The sequence below is a fragment of the Melopsittacus undulatus genome, chromosome 8 (genome assembly GCF_012275295.1).
Source record: "Melopsittacus undulatus isolate bMelUnd1 chromosome 8, bMelUnd1.mat.Z, whole genome shotgun sequence".
Taxonomy (NCBI): domain Eukaryota; kingdom Metazoa; phylum Chordata; class Aves; order Psittaciformes; family Psittaculidae; genus Melopsittacus; species Melopsittacus undulatus.
Genome location: NC_047534.1, coordinates 33,075,903 through 33,099,118, shown reverse-complemented (window position 1 = coordinate 33,099,118; position 23,216 = coordinate 33,075,903). Strand labels below are relative to the sequence as shown.

Genomic DNA, 23,216 nt, shown 5'->3' with positions numbered 1-23,216 from the left:
TGTTTTGCAGTCTGCCATGTGAATCCTCTGGGGAAGAAAAAAGCCCTTCCTGAAACTATTTTAAGGAAATACCCAAATCTGAGAACTTTAATTTTTGTGCACACAGGAGTTATTACATTTGTTGTACTTTCAGACATTATTATTTGCTCCAATCATAACATACAAAGCATGCCAGTACTTCGGTTCAAAATTAAAGGATCACTTTTTTCACTTTAAAAAGCAAACATCTGGTCAGTAAAACACTTCACTGTATGTAGTATTTTGGCTTATGTTTTGAATACTTTTTTGAATACTTTTGCCTCTGCTTGAAGAGAGAAAGTAATGTATTCTTGAATACTCCAGAATTTAACTGAGGCATCAAGGTGGAATAAAACCCCAACATCACTGAATGTTTCAGAAAATGAAAACTCAGTGACAAAAATATCACCTATGGCTTCTTATCCTTCTTGGCTTTTACTGTCACTGATCTTTTTATTCTTCATCCTTTCACCATTTTATTCTTTTGATCTTATTTTTATTGCTGAAGTTAGATTTAGATTGTTTTGTTAGGTATGACTGTGGGATTTCAGATGAAAGTCATGTTAACCACAGGAAGGCAAAAAAATTAGCTTTAAACTATTATTTTCTGCTGTGTCCTCCTGTGGCCTTGGAAATGCTGATTAAAATCAGCTGGTATTGCGTTTGTGTTAGTCAAATGGGTTTAACTGGTCACTGCAGGAAAAGAATGAAATGGGGGGGGGAAGAATGAAAAGCAACACGAATGTTTATAGTTTTCTGTAAGAAAGTTCTGATAATGAAAAATCCTGTATATACAAATATGATTTTCTCTATAACATTGCTACGGTTAGCAACCTAACTGCCTTTCTTCTTCTAAGTGTATAAGCATGTGAGCTATTTCCAGTTTCCTAATCAAATTACAAAAACCCAAAATGTCAGTTTCTAGGAAAAAGAGTCACAACATCCAACAGTATGTGGTGACATGCTCTAAACATGCTACTGCCTTCTGTAGATACAGTAGATAGCAATTGAATGTTTCAGTATTAAATAGAAATAGCAAAGATTTCCCTTTGCATGTTTTCCAGCTAGACTGTTACGTATTATAGGCAGTACAGTGTACAGCTTGTTTGAATCTCCCTAAGATATGTTGAGTATGAGGGCATTTCTCATTTCAAAATCAAAACCAGGCTTTGGTACTGTTTTAGAAAATGACTGGGAATTCCAAGTGATGGTGGATTTTCTACAGCTGGACCAAGCAGAAATACCCTACTGTTCTTTGCCTGTGGTATTTTAACAAAGGGACTTTTATCATTAAAACGTGATATATGGACTCTCATAAAGCTCTATGTACAGTTCACGAGGTTGGTTACAGGCCTGAATCATTTACAGGGATTTTCCAGTAAGCTAACTCCACTGTAAGCTGTCATGCTACCTTTTTTGTATTCCTGTGAAAAATGTAACAAAACCTCTCATTTGAAATTCACAAGCTACATAACACAGCAACAGCTCTTTAGATTCTATTGAAATCCAGACCTGGTCAGAGTGAAGTGTCAGAAGTCATATAAACCATACCAACTTATTTAGATAGGTCAAAGTGTCAGATTCATAACAGGAGAAACACCCATTAATTACCAAGGAAACTGAAAAAGATTTCATTTTCTTGTACTCTTTATTGAGTGGGGAGGAGGGGAACAGGCTCTTTAAATCCCAAGTTGATCTTGCACATGATGGCCTGATGCATGGTGCAGCACCTGAAGAAAAACTTGTTTGCTGCCGTTGTGGTTTTGACACCCCAGTCCAGCCATTAGAGCTGGATTTGCAAGCATAGCTGACTTCTTTTCCATGTTTAGTTGGAGCACGTCTCAGTGCCTTGCCTAAAGACAAGCACCTGTGTTCACTTATTGATACACATCACTTAATTTAAAAGGTAAGAAGGAACACCTGCCTGAAGAGCAGTGAATGGCACCTCCTACTCAAACCAATTTTAACTATCCTTATTTTCCTGAACTTGGCAGGCCTTAGAAGGGCCTTCACTCCAAGAGGGACACTGAGGTGGTGGAGCAGGTCCAGAGAAGGGCACTCAAGCTAGTGAAGGGTCTGGAGAACAACTGTGATGAGGAATGGCTGAGGGAACTGGAGTTGTTCAGTCTGAGAAGGCTCAGGGGAGACCTTATGGCTCTCTGCAACTACCTGAAATGAGGATGAGGAGAGAAGGTGCCTGGTCTCCCAGGTAACACGTGGTACAACAACAACGGCCTCAAGCTGCATCAAGGGGAGGTGTAGATTGGATATTAGGAAATATTTCTTCATGGAAAGGATGATTAGGTATTGGAACAGGCTGCCCAGGGCAGCAGTGGAATCAGTCTCTGGTAGTGTTCACAAACTGTGTAGATGAGGCCCTGAGTTACATGGTTTAATGGTGGTCTTTGCAGTCCTGGGGCAATAGTTGAACTTGATGCTCTTAAGGGTTTTTTCCAACCTAGCTGACTCTGATTCTGTGATTCTATAAGCATTTTCTACTGGAAGATGCTCTCAGATGAAAGTACAGCAAAGCTGAAATCCAGCTTGACATACCTGTAGATACACTGTCGTAGCTTAAAAAACAAACACCCCAAGTGCAGCCCATTATTCTCTATTGCTTATGAGCTTGTACCCAGCAAGCCAGTCTCCATCAGCCTCACCTGAGCAGGCAGCCTCGGGCTACTCCGCCACAGGCCGCCGGGGCTGGGCGCGCTCACCTGGCGTCAGGTGCGGTGCGGCCGTTCTTCCCCGCAGCGGCTCCGCACGTTTTCTGCCGTGTGGGAACGCGGTGCGAGCCCGAGCAGCTGCGAGGCAGCCGCCACCTCCCGCGCTGAGGCTCGCTGCGGGTTGCCCGGAGCGACAGTTGAGAGCGGCGGGCGCTGCCCCCCCCGCGCCTCGCCTCGCCCCGGGCCGTTGGCCAACGGCGGCCCCAGCGCTGCTAGGTGACGGGCGCTGCCTCTGCCGGCAGACATGGGCACCGAGCAGGTACGGGCTGAGGGAACAGCGGGCAGCCCAGCCCGCAGACAGCGGCCGGAGAAAGCTGGGGGGCCCATGGCGGGCCTGCGGGGCTGGGCTGGCTGAGGTGAAGGGCCTGGGCAGCGCTCGCTGTCTGCGGGGCACAGGGCAGAACGGGGTTGGTTCTCATCTGAAAAGTGGGGGTTTGCCTTGAAACCTTAAATAACTCGCGTGAATTAAGCTTCTGAAATCACAGGTTTAATCCCTGACGTTTAATTAAATGCTTGAGCTGTGTAAGCTGAGACCTCCCGGCGGGCAGCCGAGCTTCAGCTGTAGGCTGCTCCGTGAGCTGTGGGCTGGTTGTGCCTGGTACTTTCCAGAAAAACTCGTCTGTGGTGTCCGTGCTGTGACCTCCTTAAGTGAGGTCTTCAGAAACAACATGTCCCTTCTTGCGGCTGCCCAGAGCCCCTTCAAACGGGAGGGGGGGGGGGGGGTGTTTGTACACATGAACCGTGAAGAGATTTTAATTGGTTCAGTTTGTTTCCAGAATTGCAGGAAGCTCAAATACTGAAGTCAAAAGCCAATAGAAGCTTTTAGCCATGAATGTGGTTTTAGATCACGGGGCACTAACAGACACTAATTTGTATTATTCTTCTAGTGGCCAGATTGGGTTGTAGTTGGTTAATGTAATTGTTGCTGTTCTCGGTTAGTGCGTCACTCCTGCTCTTTTAGCCTGTTTTGGTTTTGTCCTCATTCAGATTTGTTTCCCTCTAATGAAATCTTTGAGACTTTTGAAAGTGAAATCATTCAGTAACTTCCTTCAGTCAGTTAAAAGCTCACACCCGAGGGAGTGAGTTGGATACTTGTAACTGCCTGAGCTGGTCTTCACTGCCCAGGACTCACTTTCTAGCATCCCTTATTGCCAGTAGTAAGTTTGCAGTATAGAATGTTAAAACATTGGTGCTGTTTTGAGCAGAACTAGTTTCAACATTGAGTTTATCAGCACCAGCCTCTCAGAGGTGTACATTGTGGTGCTGGACTCTGGTTTTCAACAAAAGAAAACCTGTATAAAACTGTGTAATGTTTTGTATGAATACCAGGTAGTAGTCATTTTTATAGCCCTGTTATTTGTAAAAATACCTAGGTTTCTGTTACTTGTTCTTAACCAGGAATCTAAGCATTACGACTGTGGACCTTGTCACAGGGAGAAGTAGACCATACTCTTAGGAATTCAAAACCATTTTGTTCTATAGAAAAGATTTATTTTAATTCTTACTTTATTTCCCCCCCTCCACTCCCTCCAGAGGGTAGGAGACACCATCTGTTCTCTGCTTTAAAATCTGGGCTAGACAAACAGTGAGCTTTATATTTCAGTCTCATTGTGCAAGACGTGGAGAACAAAGTGTCTCTAACTCAGAGTTTGGAAGCAGCTAAGGTGACTTTTCCCTGAGCCAGCTCTGATCCAGCAGCTCTAAAGTTGTTGATAAACCAGAGTCCATCAGGGATGATTACGGAGCTGGACCACCTGGTGTATGAAGAGCGTCTGAGGGAGCTGTGTGTGTTCAGCTTGGAGAAGAGAAAGTGGCAGGGGAATGTAGTTACTCTCTTCATTGCCTCAACTAGAGAGACAATGGTGCCTGGTTCTGCTTGGTGCTGTGCAGCAGCAGGAGGAGAGGCAATGCTCCCGAGTTGCCAGGAAGGAGATGCTGAGTAGGCATAAGGATGATGTTCTTCACAGTGACATGATTAAGCAGGGGAGAAGGTTGCCCAGAAAACGTTTCCCATGGCTTTAGAGAAAGTCAGATCCCTACCAGACAAGGCCCTGTGCAATCTGACCCAACTTTTTCTACTTAGAACTGCTTTGAGAAGGAGACCAGATAATCAGAGGCTGTTTTCAGCCTGATTTTGTCTATAATTCTGTCATAGCATGTTTGTATAGAGCTGTGTCCAAACCAATCCAAACTGTCCACAGGCTGTACTGCATCCTGTAGGTTTACTGGCTTGGTAAGTAGTTTTATGATGCTGTGTGGATCCACTGTTAAGAGATGCATTCCTGCTAGTATTAGAAGAGACTGGTAGCTGTTACATGGTTTGTGGTAAGAATCTTTTTGTAGCTGAATATTTAGACTACAGAGAAATAAATGGCTTTTTCAGTAGAGTTACAACTGCTCTGCTACCAGACAAAAGCAGGCTTCTGATGTAAATCTTTCTGTGTTACCTGTTATAATACTGCCTTTCCCTCATTTATGCTGAAATAAGTTCCTCATCTGTGTCACTGCAGACTGAGACTCTTATGGGCATTAGAGTTTTGAGGTGTGCAGAATCTTGTATGTGGGCCGTGCCTACCTGGGAAGATAGACTGGACAGAGCATTAAATAATGGACTGAAAGAAATCTGTGGTTGTTGTGGTAAAGTCTTCAGTCACTTTTCCTGTGTTTGCCAAAAAGCTAGGTTAAAAATATTAAAATTGGCCTGCTTGGTGTTTAGTGCACTAAAATTCACCAGACATTTTGATCTCTATTCAAAGGGATGTGTTTAATCTCAGAGTTAAGGGGAAATAGAACTATGGTTCATTAAAAGAGTAGTGCTGTTGATTTTGAAACAAGATACTTAAAACATTCTGTTGTATGACTCCCTCTTGCAGCTAGTGCTAGCCAAGGAATTTGTCCCCATTGCCTTCAGGGAAGAACTCCCTAGAGCTGGAATGAGTTTGCTAACAACTGCTAATGTCCATTATGTTTGAAAAATCATGGCAGTCAGGTGAAGTTCCCGATGACTGGAGAAAGGGAAATATAACCCCCATTTTCAAGAAGGGGAAAATGGATGACCTGGGGAATTACAGACCAGTCAGTCTCACCTCTGTGCCTGGCAAAATCTGGGAGCAGATTCTCCTGGAAGGCATGCTAGGGCACATGAAAAACAACCAGGTGATTGGTGACAGCCAGCATGGCTTCGCTAGGGGGAAATCCTGCCTGACCAATTTGGTGGCCTTCTGTGATGGGGCTACGGAACTGATGGACAGGGGTGGAGCAGTTGACATCATCTACCTGGACTTGTGCAAAGCATTCGACACTGTCCCACATGACATCCTTGTCTCTAAATTGGAGTGTCATCAATTTGATAGGTGGACCACTTGGTGGATAAAGAACTGGCTGGATGGTCGCATGCAAAGAGTCGTGGTCAATGTCCAGCTGGAGACCAGTAACGAGTGGTGTCCCTCAGGGATTGGTGTTGGGACCGGTCTTGTTCGACATCTTTGTTGGTGACATGGACAATGGAATTGAGTGTGCCCTCAGCAGGTTTGCTGATGACACCAAGCTGTGTGGTTCATTGATATGCTGGAGGGAAGGAATGCCATCCAGAGGGACCTTGACACACTTGTGAGGTGGCTGATGCCAACCTCATGAAGTTTAACCATGACAAGTGCAAGGTCCTACACCTGGGTCGGAGCAATCCCAGGCACAGCTACAGGTTGGGCAGAGAAGAGATTCAGAGCAGCCCTGTGGGGAAGGACTTGGGGGTGTTGGTCAATGAGAAAATGAACATGAGCCAGCTTCAGTGTGCGCTCGCAGCCCAGAAAGCCAACTGTATCCTGGGCTGCATCAAAAGGAGCATGACCAGCAGGTCAAAGGAGATGATCCTGCCCCTCTGCTCTGCTCTCATGAGACCTCACTTGGAGTATTGTGTGCAGTTCTGGTGTTCTCAACATAAAAAGGACATGGAACTGTTGGAACAAGTCCAGAGGAGGGCCACAAGGACAATAAGGGGGCTAGAGCATGATCTTATACAAAGACAGGCTGAGAAAGTTGGGGCTGTTCAGCCTGGAGAAGAGAAGGCTGCGTGGAGACCTCATAGCAGCCTTCCAGTATTGGAAGGGGGCCTATAAGGATGCTGGGGAGGGACTCTTCATTAGGGACTGTAGTGATAGGACAAGGGATAGGGGAAGTTTAGATTGGATCTAAAGAAGAAATTCTTTACAGTGAGGGTGGTGAGGCACTGGAATGGGTTTCCCAGGGAAGTTGTGAATGCTCCATCCCTGGTTGTGTTCAAGGCCAGGTTGGACAGAGTCTTGGATGGCATGGTTTAGGTGTCCCTGCCCATGGCAGGGGGCTTGGAACTTGGTGATCTTAAGGTCCTTTCCAACCCTAACTGTTCTATGATTCTGACTGATAATGTCTGTCTGTATGTATTTTATTGCTCTCATTATTTTGTTGGAGGTTATCTTTGGAGCCTGATTTGATTTTTGGCTCACTTGGGAATTGCCAGAGTTTATCCTTGACTGCAAAATTAATGCTAATAGTTAAGTGCCTAAAACTTACTCCAATTCTACTCCACAGTAACTACGTTGCAAGTGGTGGCCAACGACTTGGTTAAGGGTAGCTTGGGTATGTCTACACAAACTTTCTGCGCTTTGTGTCTTTCCTGCGTTGTAGCCTTTACACAGGACACGGAGCAGAAAGAGAATGTTTGTAGCATAGACATGCAATATTACTGCAAATGCAGCTGCATGGAAAGAGGTGGTGTGGGCAGTGGTGGGGTGGAGGTGTTAGGTGTTAGTGTGAAACAGAGGAGAAATAGAATAGCCAAAGGCAGTTGTATTAGAGCCAACTTTAAATATTTATTTATTTATTTAAATATTTTTACAAGTAGGTTGTCTCATTTGTTTATAGGAAGGTGCTGTACTTCGTGCTAGCAAACCTGGGCATGGTCAGGGAGTGCTTTTGGATAGCCAGCTTTGATGTCTGATGCTGAGGGAACAGAAGTGTGGAAAAGCAGAAAATCCCGGACACTTTTGAATGAAAGTTTATAGATTAGAAAAAAAGGACCATTTTGCAGTTTTAAAATGGTGACTGAAGAATGGGAATAAGAAAATTGTTTATTTGTATTGTTTAATAGTATCTTGTAATGTTTAATGTGTAGCTTGGCAGAAAGGTAACATACATGCTTCCCAGCCTAAAATTAGTTTGTCAGAGCCCTGATTTTTCAGTCATTTGAGAAGGTTGTATTCTACATGGAAACATTCTAGCCTGAATAGGGGAAGTGATATAAAACTGTACGTGTGAAAGTTACTATTTAAGAGATAAAAATGGAGTTAGAGCTAGTTTACAATTTTAACTGGTCACAAAGGTGATATAAGTGGTAATTTTAAATTTCTAGTTATGATTTTCCTTCTTTTGTTTTCCCTTCCAAGCCCGGTCCAAGTGTCAGAAGGAAGTCGACAAAGAAAACAGAGAACTTAGTACTACCACAGTTGCCTCAGGTAGTTTTGTTGGCTTTTTTTGTAAGCTTTCATTTCAGATATACTTCACAGCAGATTTTATGAAGACTGTAGTTCTCATTCAGATATATGCTGAGGTGTGTATGCTCTCTCTGCACTACGTATTTTTGTTATATCTGTATATGGAGCATTGTTGATATTTCAATACTTAGGAGACATTGAAAGTGCAGTATTTGACCCAGTTTGAAAATATTTAAGTAAGGCATATAACTAGAAAGCTTACAAATATCATATATAAGTTTAACATGCTTATATCTTATCCAAGGTCTGAATATTTGGAATTGGAGGGCAAATTATTAGTAGTTTATTGGACAATATTTATGCTGGCTTATTCCTGCTATGTATTAGGCTACAGTATCATTGATATGCTATATTTAAGAAATCTTGAAGTGTGTATAAGTAGCACTTACAAAAAACTAAAACATAAAATGCTCATTCCAGATAAGGTCTAAACCACTGTGGCAGCAGACTTGTCCTTCATTCCGTCTGAGCAAAGAACAGAAAGATGATGAGTCAGATGAGTTTACTGTAAAAAATGAGTGTTCATCTGGTAAGGTTAATATTTTTAGTACTAATAAACAAAACCTCTCACAAACACAAACGTATGTGTCGTGCCTTTGCACCTTTTTTTAAAACTTAATTTCAAAACTTGTATTCTGCAAGAATATTTGGAGGTGAGATCCAAGAGACGGAAGATATGGGATTCTACAGGTAATAAAGGAGGTGCTGGACCGTCAACTTCTACGCTGCAGAGCACCATCCGTCTGAAAAAACAACAACGATTCAGAAGTGCTCTTGTTGACTTTATATTGTGAGTTCCTTTAACTTTGAATAATGTGTTTTTCCCTTTTGGTAGATGAATCAAAAAGCATGTATATGAGCATGAACTATATCACCAATTTTAAAAACTACCTTAGCAGGTAAAATACAAACTTGGTCACATGCTTCAGTGTTCTTTTTGAATGAGAATGTCATATGCTCATTGTCAAGTTTTGCCAGTTCCCTTTTTTGTTCCCTTTGTTCACAACTGACATGTAGAATGACTGTATGTTACTTATGCCAGTAAAATGTATCTGAAGAATGTGATGCATATTCTTTATTTTATTGGGTCTTTTTTTTGTCTTAGGCACCAAGACCTTCCTGAAGAACAGCTTCTTTCCCCTGATGGAACCCAGCTTTCAGAAGCAGATTCTTCTACACCAATAGAGAATGATATTTTGGTAGCTAAAGACAGTTTTCTAGAGTATTAAATGAAATGCAGTGCCAGTCACTTATTGTAAATTTTGACAAGATGATTGATATAAAGAGAGATGACTGACAGTGATATATTCTTCCACTATTAGATTCACACCATGTATCATTTATAGTGTTACTGCTGAGAACAGAGCATTAAGAATGCATGGATGAATCAAAGAATTTCAGAATGGAATAATAACTGAAGGATAACTGATGTCAGGAAGTAATAAATTAATCTTTTCTACACTTGCTGAAGGCAAGAATAACTTGCAAGGGAGGGTGCACTGCTTTGAGAAATAGAGCAATTCTCTTTTGGGTTACCCTTATCTAAAGGCTGGGATATTCTTTATTCTCATTCTGGTTTAAGATACCCTGTATGACACGATTGTATACACAGTTTTGTAGTTTCTGTATCTGTAAGACAGATCAAGTTCATTTTGGGATAAATTAATTGAAATAGATTAATGTTGGTAAGCTTCCAATTGGTAGTCCATTCTTCATTTCTTCGTCTGGTTTTCCTTTAGTGCTCTGAGGTTTTTTGTTAATCCCATTTCATGTGCCTGTTTAAATGCTGGCATACAAGCAAATGTACTTATCTGTGTTATGCATTCATATTCTGAGCAATTAGCTGCATGTTGCGTATCCAAACAAAATTCACCAGAACGTATGGCTTCCTTTTTGAATATATGGACCAGACCCAGAGCTAATAGATAATAATGGCAGCACTGAAATTATGAGATAGATGAATACATATTGGAAATCTATTTAAGGAAAAGGTTGGTACTGGGACAATGCAAAGGAGAGGTATCTCATCGGAATCATAGAATTGTAAAAGCAAAACCCAAACAGAAGACAGATTTCTGTGAGTTGTGTCCTTTCTTCAGTGAAATTCTTGTTATTTTGCTCTTATCAGAGAAATGGAATGTGGCTTATGCCACTATACCCTGTTTTTCTATCTTGGGGCTTTTAATCATTATTCTACCCACTAGTGTTTGACAGGCTGATTAAGGTCTTGAGATCAGATTTAATGATGTAATTTAAAACATTCATTAATATTAATTACATTTACTTTGACTAGATAAGTCCATATCTCTAGTTAAACCTGTAGTAGCAATGGCTATCTAATACTTGACTTAACTGGTACATCTTACTCTTTTATCCTGCAGAAATACTACTACTACATTCGCCATGGAATTGATACAGCAAATGTGTCCCCAGTGGATCAGTCATGGATAGACCACATCTTAGCTTTACTTCCACAACATCTGAAAGTGCGCAGTGAAAGCATACGTTCACTGACTGATGAAATAAAAGAAGATTATCTTCTGAGTGTAAAAAAGGCTATAGGTAGATTTCCAGAAGTTTGCTTGCGTTTTCTCCTAAGTTGCTAATAATAGAGTGTTCATTGAGTGTTTACTGCTGAGAGCTGCTGTTGTGGAACTGTTATATAAAAGTGCTCTCCTGGATGTTAGAGGCACATTTTAATAAAAAGAATACTCAGGTTTTCTTATCTTTGTTATAACCAAAGATAATAATATTAATTATTATTAATCTGTCAATAGTTTTTAAAAGCATTATGTTATTAATAATGCTTTCTCCTAAATCCCTTTTCATGTATAGTCAGGTAAAACCATTCATTTGAATGAGTTATGTGTTTGAATGTTTTGGTTGGGACATTAAGGTGCTGGAGCATATCCAAAGAAGAGCGATCAAGCTGGTGAAGGGTCTAGAGAACAAGTCCTATGAGGAGCAGCTGAGGGAACTGGGGTCATGTAGCCTGGAGAAAAGGAGGCTCAGGGGAATCCTTACTGCTCTCTGCAACTACCTGAAAGGAGGCTGTAGCGAGGTAGCTATCAGTCTGTTCACCAAAAAGGTGAATTTCTTCGCTGAAAGGATGATCAGGCATTAAAACAGGCTGCCCAGTGAAGTGGTGGAGTCCCCATGCCTGGAGGTATTTCAAAGATGTATACGTGGCACTTAAGAACATGGTTAAATGGTGGCCTTGGCAGTGCTAGGTTAATGGTTGGACACTATGATCTTAAGGGTCTTTTCCAGCCTGAATGATTCTATGATTCTGTTTATTTGCTGAGCTTATTTTGGCTTTTCTTCCTTCTCCCCCCCTTTTTTAATACTTTTTTTTTTCAGTTGACTTTGTTTTAAGAGACACCAGGGAAAAAGATGAAGACAAGAAAGATGATCTCCCTCATCGTGCAGAGTAAGAAATACATTTATTCGAAAACACTAACTGCAGAACAGTGGGGTAGAATAGCATGTATAAAGAACAATCTTCATACTCAGTAGTCAGTGTCAGCTGTAAATAAGGCTTAGTTGTTAATTGTGTAAATTCAGATAATATCATTATACAGCGTCTTTGGAAAATCCCTATAAAATACGTGTTTATCTTGAAAGGTCATTTGGAATTAGTTTTGTTTAGCAGTGCTTAACTGGTAAAACTCTAACAATTAACTCTGCAGCATTGGTATAGGTGGCCAGATGCTTATGTCCCAACTGTTGTAATTTATGAAAGAATGTCACGTTTACACAGATTTCACTGAAGCTCTATCTTGTTGGCCCAGTTTACACAAAGATTTGGCTCATTATACACAAAGATTTAAGAATGTAATAAATGTAGACTGACTTGTTCCTCAGAACAATTCAGCAATATGAAGTGTAAACAATGATAGACGTTGGGTTTTCCAGTGTGTAGCAATTTCCAGTTTGGAGTAGTGGAGTATTTCAGTCCCATTTATACTTGTCTTAAAAAGTCAGCAGTCTACTGAAAGCAAGCGCAGTGCTACTCCCAGGCTCATACATCTGTCCAGTGCGAATCAGCGTACCAAGAATCAACTTTCCTAGAGCATACTTTAATTCTTCCTGAGATATGAAGGTGAAAGAGGTACCTCATTCATAAGTGCAGCCAAAAATGGTGCAATATGTTTGCCTTGTAGAGGAATCAAATCTTACGAATCGTGCAGAAACAAAGCATTTCCCCCAATATTAATCAGGCTTTGTATTGAGGGTAGCATTACTGAGTAGTTGCAAATGATTTCTGGCCTGTGGTTTGAGGTGGGTGCTTTTGGATATCAAATGGTAGATTATAGTAGAAGGGGTGGCTGTGACAGTTGTTACTTAAGCAATTTGCATCTTAAAAAGAGAAGTAATACATGAGAAACTTATTTTTGTTATTGTATCCCCTGGTAAAAGATATATCTTTTACATTAGATTCTTTGTAGGTCTTCCGTATCCTTTATGAACTGTGCAGGACATTGCAGTAGTTGATATATGGGCTTCTGTCTCGCGTTTAGATGCAATCCAAACCTACAAAAAAACCTAATAGTTTAATTCCATTAACTGTATTTCAAACATTAAATTTTCTTCTAAAGAGATACGTAGGATAGATGTGGAAAAACTTTTTAACTTCCAGTGACTGCTAATTCTGTTTATTATAGAATGCAGATTCACTGAGAAATGGATGAAAGTTTGATGTCGAAATTATGATTTTCTTTAATAGGAGTTCATTAAGGAAATGAGAACAACAGTGTTATAAATATATGACCAAGTTGTCAGGAGTGTTTTTGCTTTTCCTTCGCAACCTAAAGATTGCAGTGGATACTACTTAAGTTGCAATGCTTAGTATTTTAATAGTAAAATCAGACTGCCTGTAGAAGTTGACAGTTGTTTTTAAAGCAAATAAAGGCTATGAATATATAAAAAACCTCCACCAAAATAGCTTGATGTTTAAAAAAAATTAAAGCAGACTGAGTTTATGAAAAGGCACTAAATTTATGAGCTTTTACATATGGGTTGCGATAAGCATAAACAGAGATACAACTTACTGTAGAAAAATGTATTGACTATACACATTATGTATGTGTAATGATTTTCTTAAATACTAAATGTAAGGGACCATTGAAAGGCTACAGATCTCTTAGGATCTGGCCGATATTTCTCTCATATTATTCTTTATCATACACTGGTCAATTTTTGAAGACTTTTTTTTGGTATCTGGATAATGAGCAAGATTTATCTCCTGAATTTTGTGCTTTCTGGGATGCAGAACAATTATCTTTAAACAAATGTATATTTATTTTGGTTCTTTACAAATCTGCATTCATCTTACTGTATCTTGATGGCTTTGTGGTTGATTTTCTATTTCTTTTTTTTTTAGGATAGCAGTAGTGCCAAAGCCTTGGAACAAGTCTTTCTTGTCAGCATGCAGTTACATGAAAGCAAATTTGCATGCCATAAATCCTACAATGCTTGCTGTTCTGAACTTGTGGGAGACCTCATTTAAGTAAGTGTTAACTACGTCTCTTAGGTTTAGCTACTCAGTGATTTCAGAATCTGTATAGGGAAATAACAGATGGTGATATCTTAAGATTTCCAGTTTGCCCTGTTGAATTTTGCACTGCTACAATATATGCATCTGATCATGGTTCTGATGGCTTTGTTCAAAAGTCATTATCCTAAATGTATTCTGTGGTCTCTCTAACTTCATTCTGTGAATAACTTCTGCCAGCTGTTCCTCAATAGTGATCAAGTTTCCTATCTGTACTCCCCCAGAAATCACATGGAACACTTTCCTGTCTTTATTTCCTTTGGTATCTAGGCAGTTTTAAGCAAGAAGCTACACATAAAGGTTGAATGGTTTAGCCATTTCATATTTAATTTTCTTTAGAGCTTGGTCTTTCTTAGGTCAGGAACATTCAAAACAGTCTGTCTCCCAAGAGATGGGTTGCTGTCTTTCCTGCGGGGGGCACATACATTTTTTTTTCCCCCTCTTACCTAGTTAGCAACAGGAAAAGGCATTAGATGGGCTATTATTTTCTGCTTTCTAGAGCAGACCAAACTGCTTGCTTATTTCTTGCCTGGTGAAATAAAAGAGAATGAACTGACCTGTCTAGGCCAGGAGCCAGAACAAGCTGGAGGGAGAAGGTTTTTCTTTTGGTTTGGGTTTATTGGTTGGTTTGGGGGTTTTTTTTTTGCTTGTTTTGGGGGTTTTATTCAATTTTTGTTGTATCTGCTGAGTAGGAGACAAAATGTAGCCAATGTCTTTAAAAAATCTAAAACCTGAAAATGATTTTGAAGGTAGGTTTAGGTGGTCATTTATTTACTTCTATATTGTTTTGCAGTATTTGTAAGAAGCCATCCAGCCCTGGAAAGAAATGCTATATAATGTATACACAAATTCTGACTCTGAAAATAGTTATTAATGTGCTCAAATGTAATAATTAGTACTTCAATTTAAGACCAGGCATACAGGCAGTACTGCAGTGCTTTTGTGTGGTTGGTCTGAAGCAATAAATGCTAATTTCTGAAGTTAACATTATTTTTAAGTCTTTATGTTTAAAAATCCTTTAAGCTTTGTGAAATACGAAAATGGTTTTATGGAATAAAGAAAACATTAAAAACCAAGTTAGAGTGAATATGCTCCTAAAATATTCACGTTACATTGTTTCAGAAATTTCCGCCTTCTTGATACTAAAATATTTCACAATCAGCCAGAAGCTGAGGACCTCTCAGGATTCCAGAATAAAATCATGAAGGAAATTGGAAAAGCCAGAGCGATTCTGTCTAACAAGTATGATCCAGCGTATCCATATTTTTTAAGTTGCAATTAAAGATTTAAGTTTTCCTTCAGCTGTTTCTGAAACTCTGAATTTTCTGGAGGGAGAAGAAATGTCCCATTTTAATCATACATCTTGAAAAATGAGTTGTAGTGTTGTGAAATTCTTTGAGGCCTTTGAACAAAAGCTGTTGTGTGAATGTTGAGCATGATATCACAATTTGTGCACTTTCCCTATTCTAACTTTTGGTGGCATGTATTTTGCTCACTTCTTAGAGATCAACAACTCATTTCAGTCTGTTATGACAGAAGCTTTTGTTTTGTGGACTGATTTGTGCTGAATAATTAAGAAAATAAAATGTTGCTACTACTAATAATTTCACAGAAGAGTTAGGGTTGGAAAGGACCTTAAGATCATCTAGTTCCAACTCGCCTGTCATTGACAGGGACACCTCACACTAAACCGTGTCACCCAAGGCTTCAGCCAACCTGGCCTTGAACACTGCCAGGGATGGAGCATTCACAACTTCCTTGGACAGCCCATTCTACTGCCTCACCCATAACATTTGTTTGTTCAGTCCAAGATGTTTTAAAAGACAAAAGGCAGTTTTCTGGTAGTGTGCTCAGTATGCTGCAGTTAAAATTTTCAAATAAAGCATCAAAATTGCCAGGTCTTTTTTTGATGTTTGTGGCCAGACTCTATTCACAGAAATACAGAATCAGCTAGGTTGGCAAAGACCTCAAGATCATCAGGTCCAACCAAATTTTACTGTTTCAAAGTAATGATGGGCTGTGAGGAACCCCAGAAACCCACAGCACGTCTACCAAGTTCCATGGTCACTTCTTAAAACCTTCCCAGATGCTGAAGTCTGGCAATTGCCTTGGGCTCCCAGCCACACATCCATCAGTGCTGAGCTCACTCCAGGCCGTACAAGCACAGACTGCTGGAATTTCATACTCCTTTCCTAGAACAAATGAGTGGTTTGGCTTGGAAGGGACCTTAAAGCTCATCCAGCCCCAACTTCCCCCCTGCCACAGGTGGGGGACACCCTCCACCAGATCAGGCATTGCTTGTATGCATCTGATCTTTCTTTAATCAATAATGCTTGATTACTGCATTTATATATTACTGCATTTTTATTATCTCAGGTTTTAATTAAATAACAGTTGAGATCACTATAGTCTCAAGTAAGCTGTTTTTTATGCTGTTAGCCTTGAAGGTTTTTATTTCTATACTTGCCCATGATTTTGTTATGTATTGCCCTTACTGTTTTCAGATGTATTTCTTCCTGGCTCTGAAGATACCTTTCTGCTATTAACTGAAAGCTGTATGCTTCTGTGCTTTCTTCCTATTTCCCAGCAATACCAGAGCAAATTTAATTTTTGTTAAGGGCAAGTGGGCAGAATTCCCTTTGGATTGCATTCACATCTTAACAACTACTGAGGTTGCAAGGCTGCGTAATGAGCTGTATAACCCTAGCACTAAGTGTGCTGCCTGCAAAGCCTTTCTCACCTGACAAATAGGAGACCAAAGCAAGATAGCAAACTCGACTATCATACTATCTTTTACTTTAAACATGATTCCATAATAATAGGCAACATTTTCAGAGACATGATTCTGTAGACTTTAAAGATACTACAATATGACCTACTTACATTATATGGTTTCCCAAGCATACTGCAGTATCTTTTGACTGCTTAAACCCACAGGTTTATTAATATTCATCACTTGAAAAACTTAAAGATATTGTATTCTTTTAAGTTGGCTTCCAGAAGTGCAGAAAATCTTTTACCAGGGAAATAAAAGGAAACAAGTACCCAGCGGTGCCAGCACCAGGAAGTTAGAGTCCTTCTTCGGTTCTGCTGCCACTTTAATGACTCGTCAACTACAACACTTACTTTTACAGTCAATTCAAGACTTTACAGATTTAATTGCTCAACCTGCAGTAAGTAGTCTTTCATATGCATACTAGCAGCATTGTTTATCCATATACACAATTTCTTTCCTCTCTATTTTGCTTCTTTTGGAAAAACAATAGAAAAGTAAGTATAAACTTTAGTGGTATGTGCTTTCTGGAAAAAAAGGAGTAATATCTTAGGAATGCATTTTTAGTCAATAGAGTTAAAATAACTTTTTTTCCCCCCTCATATAAAAAGGGAAATATCAACATATTTTAAATCTGATATCCTTAAGAATATGTTGCAGTCAGTTAGACATACAGTAGAAATTCATTAATATGAAGACTGTTTGCATCTTGCATAAGTGGTCTCTCTGTAATACCCATCTGCAGAGAAGTCTTATCCTCTCTGCTACTAGTAGGTGTCTGCTGCATGCTTTGGCAGTCCAGTTCTTGGGGGAAAGTAAGAAAAAGAAGTTTCTCTTTTGCAGTCACATAAATTTTATTGTAGGGGCAAATATTTCTTGTTGATATTTGATGTCTTGGAGTGCAATTGGATCTTTGTTCAGCTTTTTGTTAATACAGACTTGCCATCAAATATCCACAGAACTCTGGCTCCAAATAATATTGATGAAACAGTATGCAGAGAATATAAGTAAAGACTCATGTTGTGGAAGCAGAGTATTTACTTTCTTATTCCTGCTCCCTTGTAGTTGCTTTTAATACTTCTGAGATAAGTGAACTTTGCTGTATACAGTACTATTTTCTGCTACTATTATTTCTAAGTACATATTTTGTTATCCTACCCAATGATGATCCTATGCTACCTAGTAGTGAGAAAATGTTTCCTCAAGTTTGCTAATTTTTTATGTAGTTAGAATATGTTAGCAGATGTGGGAAAGTTAATTGATGCCTGAATCAGATTAAAGATACGATAGAAAAGCAAGACTTACCACCAAGGACAAAAGCATATATAAATTTTCATACTGGAGTACATAGGAATCCATACTGCAAATATAACCCTCATAATGCTCAGTTTTGTGGATCAGATTCTTGATAAGCAAGTATGATTAGATATAACACATTTTTATTAGTAGTTTCATGGTGACTGCACCAAATGATGAATACATGTACTGCTGTACATGTAATAATTTTATATATTGCTATCTTTGTGAGGGTTACTGCTGTAAGGCTACTGTGTCTCAGTCTATGCAAACCAATTTATAACAGTTGTTGGCTAGCATGTAGGGCATGCCTCTAGTGCCTACTAAAAATAATGTGAACATAAGATTATGTGAATTGCATCAGAGACATATTTCCTACTTGCATGAGTATTTTTCTTACAATTATAGCATGTCATTTGCAATTAAAAGTCTGGCAGTTTAAAATGCATATGCTGGAGTAATTCTTAATGATCCTTTGAGTTTTCCTGCATTATTAACTGATAATTTTCTTTCTTTCTTGTTGGTGTGTGTGTGTTTAGAAATCATTCCAAGCCTACAAACAGCCAGGTTTAATCCTGAAGCCAATCATTCAGAATGACAATATTAAATTTGAACTTGACTTTTGTGACTATGAGGATACATTACTTAATATTTACACTATTATGATTCAAGCTGTCAGTGATATACCAAGAATTGAGACCCAGTTATTTTCTAAGTGGGTAAGAAATTAATACTCGTGAGTTTTGTTTTATTGTTATGTTGTTGCTGCATTTAGTTTCTAGATATTTTAATGAATAGCTCTATTGTCAGAACTTGCATAATGATCCTACAATACTCCTTCAGGATATTTGGGACAATTTGAAATAATCTTAATTTTATTAATAAAAAGCCTAATAAGTGTTCTCTAACAAATAAAAAGCCATGAATGCTATTTTCTCCTATGAGCTATTGTCTGCAGCAGCTGCTACAAATGTACTGCAAACAAAATGGATGTATTTAAATTTTAAACATATTTTTGCAGTATTCTGGAAAATGTCCTCTATTTTGGTACTGGAAAGTATGATGTCTTTTAAATATGGAAACTTTTGAGCAGATTATCCTTACAGATAATAAACTATAAGTTTTAAACTGTTGATGTTTTAGTTGGTTTATGCATTCAGCCAGGTTAAAATGATAATTCAAACAGGAAACAATCCAAGTTAAGTAAAAACTTACGGTGAAATAATAATGATGATAATGTACCTACTTGTTTTAGGATTATGTGTTGTTTTCAATATAGCGGTCCTAGTTTTCATGGTGGAGAGTGAAAGCAGTGCCCTATGCTGCATCTTAATCGTTTCCCAGAGAGCTGTGGGAGGTGAAGGTTTCTTTTTTCCTGAAGGAATATAATTTGGACATTCTGTTGTCCTTTCTGTTTAGCACCAACTTGATTTTTAAATAACTAACTCTCACCATTTCTCTTAATATGCTTGAATGCATGACCAGGCAGAAACCTGAGTGGTACGCTATGCTTTATAAAAGCACTAACCAGTAACCTGTGAAAAGACAAATGGAACATCCCAAGCATGCCTAAATGTACAAGAGCAAGGCTCTAGATTTTCTGGAGGTCTGCAGGAAAGTGTTTTCCATATTACTAATATGGAAATTATAGATTCATCAGTTGATGGTAAAATTGAAGCTGTGGCTCGTGATTCAGGAGGAATGAACTCCATGTAGATTAAATTTAAGATTGTAAATGGAATTGCTTTGGGTAAATAAATATGAATTTCTGTAAGCAGCAGCTCTGATTTCTTACTTCTTGGAGGCAAACACCTGTAAGCTAAGACTTAAAAAAAAAGTATGGCAATAGACTGTAAATAGCTGTATTTACAAAATTAGGCTTATAGTTGGACTCTAACAAGAAAGTTTTTAAAGTAACACTTAGTTGATTTTTCTGTCTCTGTTTAATTTCCATGACATAAGTGAGCTACAGACATAACTGTAATTTGAAAATGCTTTTGTGTTTTTTTTGAAGCCAAAAGGTGAGTTCTCATCAACTGTCTTGAAGCCCATTATCCTGGATGAGATCTTGGATGAGCATAAGAAAAGGATCAGAGAAGAAATTATCAAAGAGAGTGTTGCACCTGTGGAACATCTCAAGCTGTATGATAAGTACAGCTTCCTGATAAACAAACAAGCTGAACGAGATATTGATCAATTCCTGTCAGGGGAATATACCTTTGAAGAAATGACAACAGAAATTATAAAGTACCAGAAACTTGTGAAGGAAATAAAATGTACTTCTGGGAAGGTAAATGATAAAAATGTTCAAAAAGAGATATGGATATAATTTGAATGTTGATTTTGTGCTTACTAATGTTGTCAAAGGTGCTGCTAATTATCTGTGAGATGATTAAAGTGAAATAGAATATTTATTTTTTTAGCATTTCTGGGGCGTATTTGTCATATTAAACAAGAGTTATTTTTGCTAGAAATTGTTTTGGGGCTTCTGAAGGCATACAGAGTATGTTCCTCTTAGATGCGAAGGAGTAAGATCAAGTGTGGGTCCAGCCACCTACAAATTCCTTTCAAGCATCTAAGGCAGAGAGAGGAACTTTAAGATGAACCACACTTTTTTTTTGTCCCTGTAAGAATATTCTGTGGTAAGAATCCTTTGTGCATCCATTCTGAAAAAGAACTTGGAAAGCTAAAGCGTTATTTCTCTTGTAACATTCAGTGCAAACCTCACTTCTGGAGAAACCAGTACTTACAGGCTTGTCATGAGGGCGTCTGTGTGTGGAAGTAAAGATTACTTGCCCACTAGTCAAAGCAGTGGATTCAGAGACCCACTGGGAGGCAGAGTCCTTTTTTAATCCTAAGGAAAGTCATGTGCCTCTAACAGTAACACAAGATTACCATATCTTAGATGTATCTCAAACTCTATAATTTCACCAGACAACATTATGTAGATGCCCTTCATTTTTGAGGAAGTAGGTTTTTCTTGTCAAGGTCAAAAGCAATAGAGATAAGATTTAGATGAATTTTGATGTACAAATACAGAGCAGTTACTTGCAACTGTGGCTTTTTCTTTCCCTTCTTTATTTGAAGGTTTCAGAAGTGTTTTATGGTTTAACTGAATTACTAGATGAGGTTCCTGGCATTGCTTATGACAGTGAGAGAAAATAGGTAAAATCTCTTCAGTGTTCTGATACCTGTTATATTTGTATTGCAGCGCCTCCGTCTAGGATTGTTTGAATTGCATTGTGATGATTTAATAAATACTTTGGGAAGGCGAGCAGAAAATATTAGTGAAAAAGTGATTTCCAAAATGCTTGATGATCTTAAAGACATAAACATGAGGTAACTCCCAAACGGAAAATGTCTATTGATGTGTATTTAATTTTGTTTACACTGTTGAATCTTTTTAATCTTCAAAGGATGTGTTGATCTTGTTTCTGCTGTTACAAATGTTTGTGATTGGTCCAAGGATGATTAAAACGAAACACAAGTGCCAAACTGGGTTTTTTTTGATGTATTTTTCAGACTATGTGATGGGTATGAGAGAATATCAGAAAAAGCCCTTTCTCTTCCGGCTAACACGCAGGAACTAATGGAGCTTAAGGTACTCTTCTTTTTTTCATGAGTCCAAGATACAAGTAGCTACCAATACTTTTGCTCTGGCCTTAAGCAGTAAAATATGCAGGTTACCCCCTTTACAGGTGTGATTTCTGCCTTGTTAAAGTCACTGGTGCTGTGTCTTTTATTGCAAAATAGAAAAGGACAGGTCTTTGGCCATGAGGCTGAATGTCATATCCAGGCCCTTATACATAACAGTTAAACTAGTTTTTCCCCACCAAAACACCACGGCTGTGATCAGACTGCCAATTTGGAGTAGTTCACTGTCTGTGCTGTCACCCTGTTACCAGTGGCATTATTGGCAAGAATGCCAGTTAGCATGGACCAAAGCCCTGTAGGGTGGCTGTCTCCATAGTAGGGGGTGTGCAGCCCAGGGGGTGCACAAGGTGATCCATTGAAGTATATGACTTAATAGTATTTACTTCTCATCTAAAAAAAAGTGAGAAAGAAATTAAGCGTTACCAATATTTGATCTCAGCTATGTTTCAGAGGGTCCTGTGTCACATACATATGTGAGATTTCCTGAGGAAAGAATGGGTGTTCCACAATGAAGGGGGATTCACAGTGGCACCCTCAGTTCTTCACTTGCTGTCAGTGTATTATTATATATTTCAGTTTGCGTGCCCAGTTAAATAGATTTGTGGATTATGTTATCTAGTTTTAATTAACCTAACTCTCACAAAATGGGCAACTGGCTTAAAAAGATCATCATAGAATCACAGAATAGTTTGGGTTGGAAGGGAACTCAAAGATCATCCAGTTCCAATCCCCCTGCCATGGGCAAGGACACCTCCTGCTAGACCAGGTTGTTCAAAGCCCCATCTAGCCTGGCCTTGAACTTCCAGGGATGGGGCAGCCACAGCTTCTCCGGGCAACCTGTTCCTGTGGCTCAGCACCCTTACAGTAAAACACCCTCAAAGAAACTGTAGATTGAAGGTAATACTAATAATGTGAGCACAAGTGATAGAGAAAGTGGGAGAGCTGATGCTTCTGCCTTTAATATGAGCCCTGCATTGTCCACATTACGAAGTAAAAATGATGGTTCTAATCAGATTTGACTAGTTGGCAAAAAAAACCAAAACCAAATCGGAATTACCAGTAAGAGTATTTGAAGTATGATTTCACATTCATTATTGTTAATGATGAACTTTGCCTAAAATGTCTATTGTGCCTTGAGACTGGTTAATGATAGTATGAAATCATCACACTTAAGCAAGACATGTAAAAACTAAGCATCTGGCTCATGAAGAGAAACCTCTACAATTTTTCAGTGATGTTTCAAGTCATGTGATACTTAATCCAGTACTCTACAAAATGTAATGATCTGTGCTAGAAGACTCAGAAGCCTCTTCTTAATCAGTGGTGAAAGTATAAAGCACATACCGCAGGGGAAACCGTTGTTCTTGCTATCTGAATGACTGAAATAATACATGAAAAACTATGGTGACAAGGTCAAGTGCATTTCTGTTGGAAGGCATATAGAAAACATTGCTGAAGATCTGTAGAAACAAGTATTTGAACAAATTATGCAGTGTGGAGATTTGCTGCACAGCTGGGTGAAAGTACAGAGGTTTCTTATGTCTCAGTTTATGCTAGATTTATTTCATTTATTTATGTCTCAGTTTATTTGCTAGATTCTGTTTCAGTAATGACATACATGAAGAATTACCTTTTTCTGAGCCACTTAAAGATGAGTTATGTGTTTT

General features: G+C 38.9%; 1 protein-coding gene across 1 annotated transcript in view; it reads left to right on the top strand.

Moving 5' to 3' along the window:
* The first annotated feature begins 2,988 nt into the window (after positions 1 to 2,988).
* The window catches only part of DNAH7 (dynein axonemal heavy chain 7), a 107,907-nt gene continuing 87,679 nt past the window's right edge, over positions 2,989 to 23,216 (top strand). The window contains exons 1-14 of the mRNA XM_005145566.2: positions 2,989 to 3,003; positions 8,165 to 8,233; positions 8,693 to 8,801; positions 8,915 to 9,062; positions 9,378 to 9,471; positions 10,654 to 10,834; positions 11,633 to 11,702; positions 13,656 to 13,781; positions 14,949 to 15,068; positions 16,816 to 16,999; positions 18,435 to 18,614; positions 19,910 to 20,185; positions 21,107 to 21,234; positions 21,418 to 21,496. Of these exons, the coding sequence (XP_005145623.2) occupies positions 2,989 to 3,003; positions 8,165 to 8,233; positions 8,693 to 8,801; positions 8,915 to 9,062; positions 9,378 to 9,471; positions 10,654 to 10,834; positions 11,633 to 11,702; positions 13,656 to 13,781; positions 14,949 to 15,068; positions 16,816 to 16,999; positions 18,435 to 18,614; positions 19,910 to 20,185; positions 21,107 to 21,234; positions 21,418 to 21,496 (1,779 nt within the window). The remainder of the gene's footprint in view (positions 3,004 to 8,164; positions 8,234 to 8,692; positions 8,802 to 8,914; positions 9,063 to 9,377; positions 9,472 to 10,653; positions 10,835 to 11,632; positions 11,703 to 13,655; positions 13,782 to 14,948; positions 15,069 to 16,815; positions 17,000 to 18,434; positions 18,615 to 19,909; positions 20,186 to 21,106; positions 21,235 to 21,417; positions 21,497 to 23,216) is intronic.